This window comes from Pelmatolapia mariae, linkage group LG7 (genome assembly GCF_036321145.2).
Source record: "Pelmatolapia mariae isolate MD_Pm_ZW linkage group LG7, Pm_UMD_F_2, whole genome shotgun sequence".
Taxonomy (NCBI): domain Eukaryota; kingdom Metazoa; phylum Chordata; class Actinopteri; order Cichliformes; family Cichlidae; genus Pelmatolapia; species Pelmatolapia mariae.
Genome location: NC_086233.1, coordinates 32,495,002 through 32,514,570, shown reverse-complemented (window position 1 = coordinate 32,514,570; position 19,569 = coordinate 32,495,002). Strand labels below are relative to the sequence as shown.

Sequence of the window (19,569 nt, the reverse complement as noted above, 5' to 3'; positions counted from 1 at the left end):
AAAATAAGTTATAGCAACATTTCATAAATACTTCAATAACAAAAAAATACATACATATGTTGAGAAACTGAGTCACCTATGTGAAATACATTAATGTGAAGTAGTACATAATTCAAAACTTGAAACAAAAACATCTGGTGCTCCAGCTGCTCTGCATGGGTGTGCACTAAAAACCTGCATAACAATAAAAAACAGTGAAATTCATAATACAGTAGAATAAGAATTACACAAGGCAGACCACTTGCAAGACAGTTTCAAAAACAAGGATAAAGTGCACTCTTTGTCTAAAATGCTTCTTTAAGCTGGAGCCATTAAATATGAATGGCAAATTTCAAAACCAGCAATACTGATTCCAGATCTTTGACGGCAAAGCTCCATTAGGATCAGATGACTCCAGATTGAAAAAAGAAAAAAAAATACTTGCATAATCCTGTCCAGGCTTTCAATTCAACATTAAATCAGTTCTAAAATACACACTTCTCATTCAGTATCAATATTTCAGAAAGACCCAAGCTGGACTTAGAAAGAATTGGACAGGAAGACAGTGCTTATGGAGAAAAGTCAAGTTTTGGAATGAAGAGTTTGGGCCAAAATAACCAGTGGAGACAACGGGGCTCTCTCCAGTATAAGCCTTCATGCATCAGGTCCGATATTATGGACATACCTTAAGTGTGCTGAACCTTAGGGAAAAGCAAAAATGCACATATACTGGAATTACCAGAAAACTCATAGCAAGTCAAAGTTCTTCATTCATGCATGAATATTATATATAAATATCTAATATATAAGTATATAATAGAGTGTGTGCTCATATATGAACAGTTATATAAACTTTGGAAAGCCTTAATGAAACTGATTTTCCACCAAAGGTTTAAGTAATCCTCTGATCTTTACCAAATACCTGGAAAGGTTCAGTTTTCCAGGAAAGCTCTGGCTAAAGATCTCAACTTGCTCTTTGGATCTTTACACGTGTTATGTAAAAACTTGTGAAATACTATGAGGAACCCAACCTTGCTGAGTCTTTTGTTCAGCAGTCAAATGCTTACTCTCAACTGCAAACAGGTTCATCTTAATGACTTTTATTACATTTTATAGGAATGGTTTGGGTTTTTTTCAACATCTAGAATCCATGACAAATATTGCATTCAAGCCACAAGCACCACAACTGCATGCGATTCATAATTTTTTCTGTGCTTCATCTCTAATTCTACACTTCATTTCAGACTTGGTAGGTCAACCCACTGATTGCACTCCTTTGCTTGTAGATCTCAGCTGACATTAGTGGAGTGTATCCTGGATAGGTCGTGAGGCCATTGCAGGGCTAACAGAACGAGACAGACCGCCAAGCACACTCTAAACCTATTGGCAATTTAGAATCACTAATTAACTCACCATGCATGTCTTTAGACTTTGGAAGGAAGCTGGAGCACATGGGAAATATGCACAATTCACTGACATGTAAAGTGTGTAGTGCTCCATGGGTGAGTAAAACAGCCGAGGCTTGTTATGGGTTGGAGTATTATTCCAAAGCCTGAGTGATCTCTCATGCTCTTCAGGAACAGATGCATGCCACACATTCCAAGAGGCAACCAAATCATTCCAGTTGAGGATATGCCAAGCTGGCTGGAATTACGCTTTCATCCAGATAAGTGTCAGTTTATCCATCAATCTTATCCACCAATCTAAATGGTATTGTTTGAAAAGTAATAAAAACACCACCCCTTTCCTTTTTCTCTTTAAAAGCTTCTGACAGCAATGTTTAGCTTAGCATAGGTAAAACTGACAACACGCACAAAATGTCTACAAATGAATAAGAAAACAAAACTCAATTTGCATGCACGTGCATGACAATCAAATGGAGAACAAGCGTATTGATACTGTTTAAGGGCAGATGGACGTGTACAGTTCGACTTAGTTTTTACAGAGAAAAAGGAGAAAACATGGAGAAAAGTGTGTTTCCAACACACCTGTAGTGACAAAGTCAAATGAAAAAGAAAAAAACTGTTGGTAAAAATTCTAGTAGGCTGTCAAGGACAAGTCATAAATTCAGTAATAACTCTAGGTTGGCGTCACATCTTTTATATGAGAAATGTCTCATTTTTTGAAGTTGGTTTGTTTTAAGTCCATAATCAAGGACAAAGTTGTCAGCTACATTGTTACAAGATATTAACACATCATAAGGAAAAGAGAAGTCACTGGATCAGTCATGTAAAGGAGCAGCTGCCAACACGTGGATGGACCACGAGTTGGGAAATAAAATGAGAGGGAGATAAAATGAGAAAGAAGAGGCAAAAACAAGTGAAAAACGGACAGCGAAAAAACAATGGGAGAGCAAGTCAATGGAAAAAAAGAAAGTGAGAAAGAGAGAAAAAGGGGAGAGACAGGCAGTGGGAGGCATAGAGAACTAGGTCAAGTCACATGACTGGGATTGACTACAGGCAGGATTAAATATCCTACAGCATGTGGTCATTTACACAACAAATGTAGATTTCATTTTATAAATTATTTCTCTTCCATGGGGGAATGAGGCTCAGCATAGCAAGTGTGTAGCTACTCTGTATGCTGGTTGGAAGCGAGGCTTTTCAATGAGCACAAAAACAGAGCATTAAAGACTTGAGCGAGCCGTTCCCTCTGAGACAGGAAACAAAGCGAAAGCCTGCGATAGCATGAAAATGATCATAACAGGAGGGGACACGGTTCCAGCAGGAGACGGTTCCATTGTGACAGGCTAATGGCTGTAACATACACTGCCCATTATCCTGGGTAAATGCAAAGGACAGTGAAATGTTACAAAAACAAAGATGTCACGTATTTTAACCACTTACAGTGTGACAGCAAAAGTGTGCCGGCAAGCCTGAACACTAGGTCTTGAGGAATATATTGATTCATGCTCATATTATCGAAGGCTAAATGCAAAACACACCACATAAACAGCATGGTCCGTTCTAGTGGTGCCTGCATGTATGTGTGTGCAGAAGGAGGCACACCCACCGCAGGTCGGCACAACAGGAACCCAGTCCGGCTGGGTCGAGGTAATTTAACTTTCAAAATAAGAGCAAAGTGATTGCCCACTAGCAAACCAATTGCAGATGCCACAAAAAAGTAATTAAAAAAATGTCAAAACTAGTCATAATCATAATATTTAAGAAGGTTAAGAAGTTAACAGTGGAAATAAAATTGGTGAAATTTTCACTGACCAAAACAGGCTCCAAATTAATAGTATGAGTGAGACATTTATAGAGTAATGCAGGATGGCATGTCGTGAGATGCAAAATGTCACTAGTACCCCATCAACCCGTCATTTCCACCACCATCCATCCACCCTACTCCACTGAGGAAACTGCAGCTGCCAATCAAGCACAGAACTGCAGGCTAAGCTGGTCATAAGCTCAGTCAATCCCCTGAAGCCCAGTATGTGGAATACCAATCATTCATTCACTGTGACTCTGTGGTCGGTTGAGAAGAGGAGATACACAGCGGAAACATAAGTGTGTGTGTGTGTGTGTGCGTGTGTGTGTGCGTGTGTGTGTGTGCGTGTGTGTGTGTGTGTGTGTGTGTGTGGGTGGGTGGGTGTAAGAGAGAGAGAAAAAAGCTGGTCAATGGACTGAAATCTGTCACTTCCTGTCTAACAGGAGATTCTCCATCAAATGAAAGCCAATCAATGTGATGTAATGTAACACCAGTATCCAGACCAGCATGTGCCCCTTTGGCTCTGATCGGTTTGACCCTCAGGTTTTGAGGTCAGAGGCCCAGCGCTGTGCATTTTCTATCAGATCTACAACAACAGCAAATACATGATTCATCTGTGACATATCTGACACAAATATTTGGGGAAGCAGAGGCTCAGGAGACAGAGAAGGGCGTTTCAAAAGGTTGGTGGTTTGATCCATTGGACAGTGTGAATGTTAGAACTTCAAATTGAGTAGAAAAGTGCTTCATAAGTGCCAGCCCATTTAAATTCTCTTTCTAAATAAAGTGAAATGGTACAAAGCGTAATTATCTATTTTTAGATTTTAATGATTTCCAACAAATTAATGAGGAATTTAGCTTTGCTTAAACCTCTTAAACAAAAACTCACTAGTTGTAACAGGGATACTAGAATAGAAAATCAGAGTTTTTTGTTTTTTTGCTTGGATTTTTTTAAAAATAAGACTGCAAGATATAATCTAATATTTTATTTTGACGTTGTTTATGTTTCCACAGCTCTGCACCTCACAGCGTGTACAGCCTTGGAATTTAAGGTTTATAACTAATTACTTACCCCAAATCTAAACAATCATTTGACTTGGTGTATATATTAGAGTCATTTATGATGTAAAAGTAAAACTCTCTGGTTAACCTTAAAAGATTTATTTGCAGTTTTACCGTGTGTGTGTTTTGTATATGTGTTTAAGCACTGGCCCTAAGGTGCACAAAAACGACATCAATAAGAACGAAGCCCTTTTTTGATAGCGTGGGGAGCTCCAGGTTAATAGGTGAGAGGCACCTTTCGGAAGCTACCTAAATGCCATGGATGACATCACTTGCATGTCTACCTGCAGAAACCACAAGATATGATGAGCCAGTGAAGCGCAAGACTGCTCCAAAAATACTAAATCTGCCTTCCAGGGTAAAAACTCTTATCTCAAATAACAATTACTGACCAAGAGAGACAGACCGTCATATTTGTTTAGCGCTGAGCAGCGGTGCCCCCTTTCAAAAACTGGGGTCCAAAGGAGCAAAGTTAATTTGGATCAAAGGATGGGCAAGTGGACAAGCCAAAACAAGGTCATTCTGCAGGACCACACAGAGATGTGTGTAAATACAATGGCCTTAAGGCACGTGGACAATGTTTTCTAGTGTAGCCTGATGTCAAGGTAGTGTGTATATCCAATAATCCTCGGTCCCTCCGGCCGTTAGATTCAAATTTTAAAGAAAGCACAACCCTCTGACTAAACTAACTACATTTCTATTTTTTTCTTCTTTTTACATGTTCCTCCACTATGAAATGATATCAATATTTAAAATAAGTATTAGAATGCACTGTAAGCTAACATCACACAGACACACATTAGTATCATCAACATCAGCATTCCTAGAAGGACGTGCAACTTGTCAGCTCAGCCAGGCAGAAAGATGTAGCTCAGCTGCAGAGTAACGTAGAGGAGAAAAAAGAAGACAAAATCAGCGCAGTGTCCTCACGGAAACACAAATGACTGACAGCGTATTTGCTGTCAGACACCAGATAATAAAGGAAACTAGATCAACATAAAAACAGGCTGAGCGAGATGATTGTAATAGCTGTAACAAATAATTATGATTATTTCCAAGGCCTAAAACTGAGAAAGGTTCAGTCAAAGGCTTTGTTGATTCATTACCTAACTGATTGGAGACTAACTGCTCTGTATTCCCTACATTTCTCCCTTCATCTTTCCTGATGAAGGATGAAATGCCTGTCATTTATCCCCCCTCTTTATAAGTATCTCTTTCTTCCCCTCCACTCACCATCTCTCTTCCTATATCCTCCTTTCTTTCTTTCACTGATCACTGCCCTGTTCCTGCCTGTGCATACTGTAGCTCTCAAGGGGGCCCCGCATAAGTAAGCCCATCAGAAGGAGCCCAACGATGCATCCCTTTTGATCAGCACAGTTGCCACATTAGCATGTACCTCTGTGCTCTCCTCTGCACTCTAAGAGAGCTACCTGCCTGTCAGCACCGCCGACCCACGAGGAGCCTCGCTCAGGTAAGACAGAAGGTGCTTAGAGCCCATCTGAATCTTAATCACTAATGAACACAGGCTTGCTTCACCAGTGATGAGAGGGGAAAGAACCGCTCTTGTGATCTCACCGAGGAGACAGACAAAAGCCTGGTTGTGCATCTGTAATGTACTGTAAGGGCCTCTTAGCTGAACAGAGTACTGCAGACTCTGTGAAAACTAAGTGATATAAAGCAAGTTGAGGCGTTGATTAAATACTAAGGTCTTTCGGGCCGACTTGGGATACTACATCTGAAAGGAAGGCTTGTGAAATCATTCTTCGTATTTTTTATTCAATGACAACAAACCACATAAAGAAAAGAAAAAAAGAAAGAGAAAATGTTTTTCAAGTAACAAAAGCCTGTTTGTGTTTCTGTAATCACACACAGTGGCCCTTTCACAGCTATATCAGAAAAGTATGCTAGTTCGGGTGAGAACAAATCAACACTTTTATTTATATACATATATATGGTTTTTTTTAAGCACTACGAGTTAAAGTTTAAAAAGTGGAGGAATTCTTTTCCTTTTTCCTCAGTTTTTATGAGGAGCTTTGTTTGGCGCGGGTCTGGCCTGAGTCTGGATCCACAGCCGGGTGCCCTCTCACTTCTCTGCCACTTAATTAGCCCAGCTCAGCACAAAGGGGAGTTGGTCACATGGGCCCAATTTGGGCAGCTATAAAGTCTACAAGGGCTCCACATGCATTACTTTGGGAGTATTTACATGCATGCTGCAAGAAGGTAAGAGACTTTGAAGATGCAAAAAAGAAGAAGAGAAAAAAAAAGGACACAGAAGAAGTTAAAAGCAGAAAAAAAATGAAATGAAAGGAGGGGAGCCTTAAATTCCAGGGAATTTTTCCAGATGTTGCACAAATATTCTGCTGAGGCAATCCAGATGTGCTCACTCTGTTTATTCCCTCCTTCTGCTCACTCTTCCAAGGACTTTGCTTTCTTTGCCTGGCCCCTCTCTCTCTTTTTTTTTTCCAGCCCCTCTACCCCTTCCTCCTCCAAGCAGCACACATCTTTGTTCCCTGATAGTCCCTTTTAAGTGAGGGCTTTAATAGCCCCCACGGCACCTTAGCATCCACTAGATCCTGTAATAAACATCCATTCTCATTCTCTACAGTCCATATGTGTGTGAGTGTGTGTGAGTGTGTGTGCGTGTGCGTGTGTCACAGAGACGGAGATTAGCTGTCTCTTTTTAATCGCTCTTTGGATCAATTAACAATTAACTCTGTTACTAACAATAGCTGCGCTGATGAGGAAAAAAGTCATGCACTGAGCGAAGCAGGACCAAAATAAAGGCAACATGCTTCCTGCTTTCTCTTCCCTGACTTCACACTGATCTGTTTTTCTTTTTTCATTTTCACCCTTACCATCACCTCTCCCTTCCCCTCACTTACATACAATCACTGTCATCTCTGCTGAGCATGCTCCTCTCCCACAGAGTGTGACCCAGCCACAACCCCTGACCTTACTTTTCCCAGACAGCACACTGATTCCCATCTGCTCCACATATACCACTTCATGAATCAGCGTTGGGGACTCCACCCGCAGTACATACACGCTGTAGCATCAGTTAATCATCCCGACGGCATACAAAAGCCAACATGCGTAGACTTGTACACAATGAAATGTGCATGCTCAACCACAGGCAGAAACCGCTTTTGGATCCTCAAATATATTTTTTAAAAAGTGGCGAGAATAACACCTTCAGCTCGTCATGAAAAACTGACATGAGTCAATGTATATAGTGAAACATATCTGATATGAAAGTTGAAGACCAAGTGCATGCTTGCGCACACTGACACATCTAAACAGCTGAACACTGCCCTGCCAATAACAACAACTCAATGTTCAGATCAGTTCTGTTTAATCGTCAGCCTTCTCCCGTTTCCAGTTCTGGGCTAAAAACAGAAGAATGCATCCCAAATGATAGTTGAACTTGTCAGAGCCGTTCATGCAGGCAGCTGTCAGCACTTTGGTATGCAGAATGCTGACGACAAAGACACGGCCGGCACCTGCACGCTTGCCTGTCTGTCTGTCTAGTAAACCTGGTTTTTCAACACTCTTCCCCTAAATAGCACAAACAATATTCTAGATTATGTGGGAGAGTGAAAGAGGAAAAAAAAAACCTTACTTCCCTTACTCAGGCAGAGATGTAAAACCATGTATATAATCCATTTACATTATCCTGAATGTTTTCCTTGGTTGCACAATGAGGGGGTTTTAAATAAGCATTTAACTCGGTATTCACTTGATGCGCTTTCTGCATTCATTCATTCTACTTTAGAGTAGCTAAGTAGCCTTGCTCAGTTAAAAAAAGAAATAAGTGCACCAAGCATTGTGGACTCACTGTGGTCAAGATGGGTTTATATTAGAGCAATTTACTATGCGTTTCATGGCTGTCTAGTTATATGCGGCCTTATTGTTTTGTATTAAATGGTTCTACGGTGTGGTTTTATTGCAAGGCCTGTCTGCAAAGCAAATTTCCCAAATGGGACAGTAAAATACTAAAATAGATTATAATAAATACACTGAATATTGAGGCTGAAGGGAGTGAACAGCCACCTAAGTGCTCCTGATGAAATGTCACTTGTAGAAAAATGTTATATTTGAAAGCATGCAGTGCTTTTCAAAAGTGGAATAATTAGCACACTAAATCCATCTGTCTTTATGTGATATTAGCACTGCCCTTTGTGTGTGTGTGTGTGTGTGTGTGTGTATGTGTGTGTGTGTGTGTTTTTTAATCCTTTCTAGATAGACAGCCCTTCCTCCCCCTCCACTCTTAACAGCCTTCCACCTTTGCACCATTTAGTACATTCCTAAAACCAGACGGCTGTAGCATGGTCTGTAACCACAGGTGACAAAACCCTCCAGACTATCTGCACATGTTCATGTCTACATGTGCACATGCACACAGGTGCGTGTTGTTAAGCCAGGAGGCCACAGTCTGGGCGGATGTATGAACATGCTAGACCTGTAGGCGTCAACAAACAGTTAATCGGTCTTTCACTACCGCAGGCGGACGAAAAGCCTACAGAGGGGCCCTGTTATCTCACATGTTATCATTCTGCACTTGTATCTTTCATGCATGAAAAACTGTGGCAATAGTGCGAAAGCTCCGACTTGTTAGACACAAACATATTTAGGCTGCGAGTCTAAATCTGAGCTGACCTTTGTCAATCTTCTTCCATATGCTAATATTCCTCCATATCTTCAAACTCATCAGTAACACCGACTGGAAGGTAGTTCCTGTAATAGATCTACTGTTTATCATAATTGCAGTCACAGCCTTTAATCTTCCAGGCAGATTTAAAGGGCCTCTGCAGAAGTTGTGCCCAAATCCAATTCTTTTATTCTAAGGTGGGCATGAAAGTCGAACAGAACTTCCTAATGCCTGGTATTTTGAGAGCTCACAGTTATAGGATGAGGAACTACTCTAGCTGGACAGCAGGTTCAACTATCCTCAATTCAAGCAGGAAAGACTCCAAGGAAAAGAAAAACAAAAAGAACTAAAAAAATAATAAACTACAGATTTCTGTAAGTAACTGGCAAAACAAGACTGGCAATATAAAATCACTTTTATTTTTTAAGATTTATTCAATTCAATGGAATTCAATTTTTACATATTTATATATTATATTTCAAAATTTTTGTTTTTATATATTTATAGCGCACCAAACCACAACAACATTTGCATCAAGGCTCTTTATATTGTAAGGTAATGACCCTACAATAACACAAAGAAAATAGAGTGCTGTAATCTTCATATTTAGAGAAACTGAACAGGATGGCAGTTAATGCAAATGTGGACATTTGGAGTGTGTGGCAACTGGGAGCAAATGTATAGGGTATAGTAATCAATACAGGGAAAAAAGAACAGTCTTGCTCATGGCTACTGTAAAACTGCCACTATCAACAATATAATCATTTTCTGCAATTGAGGCTGTTGTGAACAGCAAGCACAGTCATTTAGCTGATATGAGGACATTCATTGTTTCCAGTGACCACTGCTAATTTCCCAAACAAATGGCCAATAAAACCCATAATGTCATATTTGTCAAGTAAGCAGAAGCGTTTGTTCTGATACAATAGCACAAATTATTAATGAGTAGGTCTCGTAATATGATTGTACAATGTGGCATCATAGTGCTTCGATTAGTGCTAATGATGCAAATCCAAAAAGTAATACAATGTTCCATCAATTCCCCCTAAAATTTAGGATAAATCCTAATAAAAGTTGGTCGAAAAGATGCTTGAGCTCCTAAGGTGAAGAACTGTTAAAATAAAAAGGGCTTATGAGGAGTTAACGAGTTTTCTAGACAGGGCAGAAAATAAGCTTCAGAACTTTTCTTTTGTTGTGGGAATATTACAATACTTGATAATACATTTTTTTCTGATTAACACTGGGATAACATTAAATCTATGAGGTCCCCCGAAAATGTGTAGACGGCAGAAACACAGCGTTAGAGAAGTGAGTCACTGGCTATTATAAGGTACCCGTGTTTGCACCCATGGGCCACTATGCCTTATTCTGTCTGGGTCTATTTTATATTATGACTATTCGCATACAAGTTAATTTTCCAGGTTCAAAAGCTTCTCCGTGTGTTCAAAGCAAGCACATACAGATTCTCTGTCTCTCTCAGAAAAAGAAGAAATTACTAAATTTGAAGTTTGAGTTTGAGCTTGTCTCAGATTTGACACTGTGAGTCCAGCTTGGCTCATTTCATTTCATGGCAGTACTACCTGGCTGGGAATAGAACAAAAAACTGAGGGACAAAGTTTGTGATTCAAATTAAAATCTGGGGATCATTCTTTTATGTGTGAATATATACATATAAATTATATCCAAACACATATATTTGTGAATTGATATTTATTCAGTGGGAGTCACATTACTGCAGTGACTGCGACTGTTATTTACAACTGCACCTTTCTCTTTTCACTACTATCACTGGCACTGTTTCTCCAACACATGAGCCGTGTGTGGAGTGAAGCTGATAAAAGACAGAGGAAGTGAAATTACATTAATCAAGTTAACAAAAACTCATTATGTAATCCTAAGTGTAACAAAAGTGTTACTCCCATTTTAAAGAGAGTGAGATAGAGGGAGAAGCCCGGCGAGGAAAGAGTCATCGTCTGAGCTTTTCAGTTGTGTCAACTCAGTTAACCTCAATCTGCAAGCATAAAAAGAAATGCCGCCATGAAATATTTCCAAACTGTTTTCAGCCTTTTGTTATCGTCACCCTCCATGCTGTACTAGCTCACCTGCACCTACTGCTGATGTACAGCTTTGTAGGCCCAAACTTTTGGAAATCAGGATCAGACCAATATCTATCTATATTCTATATTTAATTCAAACATAAGACTGATGCATCATAAATGCAAATGCACACTATATATTTTTTAACAAGACATAATGTAGAATAATATGTTTGGGGTAGTTTCAGTCAGTAGCACAAGGTTCAGAGGACAGTAGTGTGGAGTCAGCTGGTAGCTTCATGAAATGTTGTGTTACTAATATTGTTAAGTATTTTGTGAAATAAACTGCCTGAAAGTAATGGTTATATCGCCAGTTTCAATTTTAAGACTACAGCTTAAGATCCTAGATGCTCAAAGAGCACCAGTTGATACATACATTTATGTCTTCACTCTGTAAAAAATCAGATTGCAGCAAAAATCCCAGCTATTCCTGTTATTGCTAGTGATGCTGACAAGACCAGCATTAAAAAGAGAGTGTAGTAAACTTAAAAGTAAATAAACTTAAGAAATAAAAATTAAAAATAATTAAAAACAAACTTAAAACCATCACCTATGCATATAACATATGCAAATACAGCATTTGAACATTAGGCTTAAAATAAACAAGCCGAACCAGGCGATCCCAAGCACAAGAAAGTAGATAGCGGAGGAGGCCGATGTCAGTCAAGATATGCATTTGATGGTGCACAGGTGAGAATGGACATAACTCTCACTCTTTGCTCTCAAAACTGCTGCCTTGTCTTGCACCCAAACATCCGCCCACTGACACAGAGTCATACTTGCACATACAGAACATAACCAGGGCGTTTCGCATGCTCTGGGATTTCCATGGCCTTGCGCCCAGCAGTGCATGAAAGTCCACCCCCATGGTATCTGGCAAGGTGACAGACACGGTAACAGGGTTGGTGATGGTGTTGGTGAGGAGAGAGGAGAAAGGAGAGCGTGGGACACGCTGGGACACCTTTCACTGCTCGTGACCTCCAAAAGAAACTGCGATGGAGCAGCATGAGACAATCTTAATCACCTTACTCCGTTTCTGCTGTGGCAGCCTGTGTGTACATATTATACATACCAACGCATGTGGGACATGTTTGAAAAAGACTGCGCAAATACATTTGGTTATTGATCAATTAACAAATGAATGGTAATACACCCATCCAACTACATAAAAAGCAAAGATCTGTAGGAAAAAAGGTATAAATGAAACTCAACAAATTAAGCAATTTGTTAAAAAATAAATAAATAAAAATTCTGTGGTTCTCATTGGGGCCAATTACTAGTGGCTTGAGGAATAGCAAGTGGGCACGAGGAAGTATAATGACACGGAGGAGCACAGCATATCTAGGATTCTCTCCTTTCGTCCTCACTCCCGAGCGAATACTCATCAAAGCATGTGTGCTCATAGCATAATTAATAAACACATCATAACCGCTAAACAGCCAAGTTATTTTCATGCATTACTGCAATCGCAGAAGCAGAGTCGACAGTTGTTTTCATTACTGCAAATATGCCAACTTGAGGGATGCGCAGAAGAGGACAGGGTAGTTAGCTTCTGACAGCCTCCCGTTTTCTCGTAGCATCTTAATTTCATAACAGAAGCCTAACATCCAGCGCTCTTTTTGTTATTCCTTCTTTTAATTGTTTCTGTCTCGGCCTGCATTGACTTTCTCGTCCTTTTCCTATTCTTTTTTGCGATGCACAGAGAAAAGAGAGTTTTGGCTTGAGTAGGGCAAACCGACCTTGCTCTCAATTCGAATTATGAGTGTGATCTGGTCAAATCCCCACAGAGACTCCGTTTCCACTTCAAAAGAGTGGCTGTACGCACCCTGAATAATGCCAGCCCACAGAAAAGCCATTCAGACACTCTCAGGACCTGCAATAAACCCCGAGACCAGTTGAGCTCACAAGATCGCAATACAGAACACATAAGTGCTCACAGCAACGACCAAGTTTCTGAACATCTAAAGTGTGGCTGTAAATGATGAAGTAGATTTAATCAACAACAATTAAGCAGTTAGTGGCTGCATGAATAATATATAAGAAATATTCTCCCATTCAAGCACCTAAAATATGTGCTTTTTTTCTACTGCTTTTATATATATATATATTTTGACCTTTCTGCTCTTTGATTGAGTAGAACATTTAAGCAGTGGGTCAAAGTCACCTTGGGCTCTGAGCATTTGTGGCACTCGTCTATTAGTATTTTATAAATAGACTCATCCTTAGTTGATCTAAGATCCTATAAAAAAGATAGGAATATAAAAAAAATGAAGAAAAGGATACTCAAAAAAGAAAGGTGAAGAAAATAAAGAAAAACTACACGCTACTGTCTTTAAAATTTTTAAAGGCCGGATCAAATGCCAAAGGCAAATTCTTTAAATGATCAAGTATATGGGGAGCAAAGGTCAAGGTCTGTGGTGCAAAGTTCAGTGTGGCCACAATCAATAAAGACCTCCTGTGAGCAAGGAGCTTCTTACACAAATAATTAACGAGCCTTTGAATCATTCCATGATTTGTGCATTAGAAAGGCTCCAAGCACTTTCTTATTCGTACTATGTTTAGAACATAAACAAGTGTGGGCTGCAGAATAGAGATGGAGAGAAAAGCATGACAGACTAAATATGCACGGTTTTATCTGAAGCCAGTGTGGCTTCTTAGTCATGAAATATAATTACTGATCAGCACAGATGTTCCTTTAAAAAAAAAACAAAAACAAAAAAAACACTTTCTGGTCTACATGTGTTTGGTGCACTCATAATTGAACATAAATCTATTTTTTCCTCTCATATAGTTAGGTTTGGATGATGGCATGGGTGATGGGTGGGAAAGTGAAGGGCGGGCACGTAGAAGGTGAGCACATTTTCTTTGATTTGCTTGAGTAAGAGGCCTTGTGGGTGAGACTGGGAGAGGAGAAAAAGAGAAAGGAGCTGGAGAGAGAGAGATGTCACTTTAAGCCATTAAGTCTTGCAATAAAACCCCTCCAATAAAAATGACAGCTGCAGCCCCTTTTTCCTCAAAAGGGGAGCAAAAGCATCACATCAGGAACAAAAAACTGGACGGCCGTAAAAGACAAACTTGGCCAAATGCTTTTGGCAGTGTAATTCCATCAGCCCACTCCCACTCCCACCACCACTACCACACACACACACACACACACACACACATCCTTCCAGACGCACAGCTTCTTGCAGTATTCGCTTTGTTCCTGAGTTACTGCCAGAAAAGGAATGTAGCCTTCAGAACCCCCACCCCGCCTCCTCATCAACCACTACCACCGCAAATCTCACTTTTTCATCAAACACCATGAACTTCATTGATTGTGCACATCTGTGACTTTGTATGATGGGGGTACCTTATGTTCCCTCAAACAGAAAGCACCAAAGAGTTTAGCTCCATTGAACTCGGGAAAAACAACAAACACCTCTTCAGCAGGACTAGAGTGAGCAATCAGACGCTTTGCAATAGTGTTAAGCTTAGTTTGTGCTCGCCACCATGTAATGTGATTACAGCTCACTTTGGTGCCACTTTGGCTGGCCAGATATCTCCCAATTTTTGAACCCTCGTGTGCAGAAAAGGTGGCGCAAAGGCAACGGTGCATGAGTTGTGGAGGGAGAGCGCTGCAACAGCTGGAAGAGATGAGACTTTTTTTGTAGAAAACTGTTGAAAACCTAAAGATGTGCGTGTGTCTGAATGATGTACTTCATATTGTTACTCTCTCTATTGTGATTCCAACGATGCAGTAGTGTATTATTGTTAGCAGTGACACCTATTAATTAGGAAAAGAATGCAGCTAGTCAAGTCCATCCCAAATGTAAACGTGTGCACTGTGATCAAAGCATCACGCAACCATGGCTTTAAATAAAGGTTATCAAATTTAGTCCCATTAATGACCACACAGGGAAATTAGGATTTTACATCAACATAGTTTAGGAATATGCTTGTGTTTGTTGGGAATGTATGCCCAGGTAGCCTTGTTTGAAATACAGGTCTGACTGAACTTTTTTTCAGTTCTACACCATCGCTACCATACAGACAGTAATTTGACTACCATGTCTGAATAAAACAAAGTTTCATTATAAAAAGTAACACCCTGCACCTTACATGCAACGTCTATCACCAAACTTTTTTTTTTTTTAAATTCTGCATCTGCTTGAAGCACGACTCACTATACAGGCAACATCTAAAATGAAGCGGGCCAAAAATTGTTTAAAAAATTGATCTGAGTGATCTGAGAGGCAGATTAAAATTAGCAAAAGGGAGATGGAACTTTATCGCTGTCTTATTCACAAAGAGTCACCACACTTTGTGAACAGCTCCCACGATCTCCTCCCGGGATCAAACCAGGAATCTTTCACTTGTTAGGTAAATGTGAAAACCACAAACTTCTATACTTGTCAATTAGTTTTGTTTTATTTTTATTAAATCCATTATTTTATTAAAGACTTTTTTCTGTTTGAAAACAGATGAAATCATATATACATTTGCTGTTTTTAAATCACGTCTTAAAACATACCTATTTACCCTGGCTTTCAGCACAGCAGGACTTGTTGATGTCTCTTATTACGTTTCTTATTAATTATATTATTTTTAATTTTAAGATATTCTACATGTAATTTTAACTGTTTTCTCTTTGTTTTCTCTTTGTAGCACTTTGAACAACACTGCTGGATGTAAAGTGCGTTATAAATAAAGATGCTATGCTATGCTATATATTTGATGCATCAAATACACAATTAATTATAAATATGGCTCTACATTTCTTACAGTAGTCTGTGACTTACTGTAATCAGGACAATTTTATTTAATTGTCCAAATGTGCCTCTGAATGCACTACACTGTGAATAACATAATCTACACCACCTTCTCATTTTCGACCACTGATATAATTAATGATAAACAAAAGTCAATATGACCAATAATAGCCGGGCACACACAACATTTAGCTGGTGAGGTTTCATTAAGAAAAACTTCCTAGATGTTGACATATTAGCCATGAAATAATCAACCAAACAGACACTCAATACTTATGGAGCAAATGACTTGGAGGGGAAAAAAGACTTGAATTTGGCATGGTTAAAAACCTCTCCTTTCCTTTCACAGGAAAAATGTTTATTTCACTGACAGACTCTAAGCCCAGTAATTCTCGGACAAAAGGACACATTCTCCTTTTAATGTCATCCGTTCAGTCGCCACAGTTTATTGCCAGATATGAATGGAGGATGGTAGACAGTGGGATTAGGCAGCGCATGAGCATCCAGTACTGAGCATACGGTGCCAAAGAGAGGTGTCGTCATCACAGCCAACAAGCGATCTATAATTGTAAAATGTAGTGTGTGTCATCTGAAACAGTATCACAATTTCTAATGCGGTATGACAGATAATTACCCGGGTAAGCGGTTAATCAATAAATTCAAGGACTTTGCAGATAACGGCGTCCTTGAATTAACAATCAGGGCTCAAGTGGACCTTTGATAGAGCAAGTGCAAAAATAAACGGCAATTTAAGGACACACAGATTAAGACTATAGGCGATGAAGAAGTTGCTGATACAGCACGTAGAGCAGCTTGAAGGGAAAGATGTGGGCCAACTCTGATGGGAAAGTGTCGAGCCTTACACCAACCAGATACCACAGACTTTCAGATACCACTTTGTTTTCCATATACGCTCCACGGACCACTCTGGTGCTCAATTAGGTAAAGTGAAACTTGAATCACTTTCAGCATGGACACACAATACACTTGCACCTGTAATAACAGCCTGTCAGTGTGTGTCACACTGGCGGTTTAGCGTATTTCTGAGAAGCCACATAAAGGGCGCTGTGGCAACAGTGTCAGCAAGCGAGGCCTGTAACTGAAGAAAGCCGCCCAGTGCCTCAGAAGTCCCTGTGAATCTCCTTGGTGCATACAGGCAGCTGATGATATATGTCAAGGTGTAACACGATGCCCCCATGAAAGTGCAGTAGACACAATAAAAAGGGCTTGCCTACAGCTCTGTGCCCGTCTGGAACAGGGGACAAGGGTCTGTTTCACTCACTTTGACAAACTTACAGTAGCAGTCATAATTAATGATTTACGTTGTTCCATGTCTTTAAGCTGGAAAAATGTAAATGACCCAAATATTTAAACCTTAGATCTAAACAAAAACACAGGCACTTATTAAAAATATGTTGCATCAGCTACTAGAAATTATTACTACTGTGTAAATACCCTGTTCTCCTTTACTTTCTGGAAAATTAATGTGACTAATGTGACATTTGTCACATACAGTACCCTTCACAAACTGAGATCTTAAGTGGAAAATTCACCTCCTTTAAAAAATACAAACAAAACTATACTCACAGGTTCCCACACCTGTGTCACCTGTGTGTGCCTGGCCTCAGGTTGCCAGTAGTTCTTTTACCTGAACAGTGTGCTAGGAGATGTCAGGCAATTTTAGGAGAGTTTTAAGCTCAGGAGCCAAGTTTTATACTGCCTGTTTAAACCACAAGTACAAACGGAAGTCAATTTAGCCGCGAGGTAAACCAAGTCACGTTTTTTTGTTTTCCTTTATGTTTTATTAAGGGCTGCCACTTTAACACAACGCACCACTAGACTTCCACAACGCAAAAGCGAGGCATATGCTGCTTTAAGGATGGTAACATAAGTTTAAAAAAACATAAACAAATAAATACATTGCCCGTCCTTTAAAAGGTGCATGTGTCTGTTACGCGTATAATTTATCAATACCTGCTTGCGGGCGTAGTTTAAAGCTTCACCTCGGTGTGCATTTTTTCCCCTCATGAAACTTACAAAAGTGTCGACGGCCAAAGTCAAAGCGCAAAGTTTTCTTGCTTCTTTTTTTCTTTCTAGAGTTGATTTCACAGCAGCGCACGCGAGGAATGCGCGCTCTACAGCGAGCGTTGTCATCTGTATCACAGCCAAATGTCATCAGCTCAAACGGCTGAATTATAAGCGCAACATCGCGAGGATAAGTCTGCTTTGACTCAAAGATAAACTACAAGTCCGCGTCGAAGGTAAAATTCTGTACAGCCACGGCCGCTCCGCCGCGTCAACAGCCCCAAACGTGTTGATGCATTTTGGCAACTCGCTCCACGCGCTGTCAAAAGACAGAAAAGGGGGCAAAAATATCAGAAAAAGACAAAAAGACGCAGAGCGAAGACACGTTGCACACTAATATACGGACTCAAGTGCGATCACAAAACTACCGCGTTCATATTAAAACGAGGCAATGTCATTAAACAAACAAACTTACCCAATGACAAGAATGGTTTGGTTTCCATGTCTGACTCGTAGGTTAGCTCATGCCAGCTGAAACCACCGCGTTTGGGAGTTTTCTGTTTTTTTCTACAGGCGGGCGGCTGCTCGAATAGACCAGACCAGACCAGGGCGCTGCTGCTGCTGCTGCTGTTGACTTCTCCAAGAAGACAGAATTTGCTCAAAGCGGTAAAAGTGACAGATCGATGTGTGATGGTCTCCGAAGATAACCTAATGTCTCTACCTCTGTTTGCTCACTCAGCTGCTGCGCTCACACTCCTTTCCTCTCCCTCTCGCGCTCGGTGTACAACTCCAACTACTGGATCTGCACTGCAAAAGGGACCTGCGCAGGGGGTACTCCCACAAACGTAGACCGGGCTGCAGCGACACGGAGAGAAACTGGAGGCTCGCTGCGTGAACTTTGAAATGAGCAGCGCGTAAAGAAGGGTGGACGAGACCGCACGGCGCAGTCCATCCCGAATATGAAAGTTTTCGAAATCAAGTGGAATCAGTTCAGCAGCTGAGTAGCAGCTACTTACTTTTTCCACCGCTTATCTCTTGTTATTTTAACCTGGTCACACGTGTTGAACCTCGGCTATTGGCTCAGCAGACACATTTTTCAACCGCATTTACTCACTGCCGAGGGCAACACGAAATGAAAACACGAAAAGCACATTAAGCTACACAACCGGGACTGGGATTTTCGTGGAATTGTATCCAATCTAAGTCCCATCTCATATGTGCTTTTATAGATTTAAGTCACTTTTTTGGAACTCTGGTAGGAGGACAGTTGACATTCTTCTTTCAATGTTCTGCGCATTCAAATGGTGAATGAAAAAGTCACCAAAGCCATACATTTCTTCCGCTGCCACTAGATACTCAACAAATCAATTTTTAACCAGTGAAAAAAAGGAAACCGAGTATTATTACACACTCCAACTCTTAACAATGAGTTATTATATTTATACATCGTGAAGGCCAATAACAAAAAAGGGCAAGGAAAGACTTCTCACTACTTCCCTCAACTCCTTCCACTGTACATCTGGTCATATTTATTAAATTCCTACTCTAGCTTTCCAACAAGGAAAAATTAGAAAGGACAAAATATGGATTTATCACAGATACAAAAAAGTTTAGGTTAGATTCACAGAATCCCCTCTAGGCTGTAGCTTTACAGCAAGCGGTAGCACACTCATTTGCATAACCCTCACTGCATTAGCTCAATGTGCAGTCTAGATCATTCCTCTGTTATTGTTCTCGGTGCCATATCTGTGCAGTGCCAGTGGATTCATGTCACATCCACCTTGTGTGCTCCTCCTCC

General features: G+C 40.2%; 1 protein-coding gene across 4 annotated transcripts in view; it reads right to left on the bottom strand.

The window, feature by feature from the left end:
• rxraa (retinoid X receptor, alpha a) overlaps positions 1 to 18,559 on the bottom strand; it is a 103,613-nt gene extending 85,054 nt beyond the window's left edge. For 2 of the 4 annotated variants that reach the window (XM_063478837.1, XM_063478838.1), the window contains exon 1: positions 18,247 to 18,559. In XM_063478837.1, the coding sequence (XP_063334907.1) occupies positions 18,247 to 18,274 (28 nt within the window). In that variant the 5' untranslated portion in view covers positions 18,275 to 18,559. Of the gene's footprint in view, positions 1 to 17,720; positions 17,888 to 18,246 lie in introns of those variants that run through there. The other 2 variants (XM_065471556.1, XM_063478839.1) reach the window with 2 other exon arrangements.
• Positions 18,560 to 19,569: the final 1,010 nt, after the last annotated feature.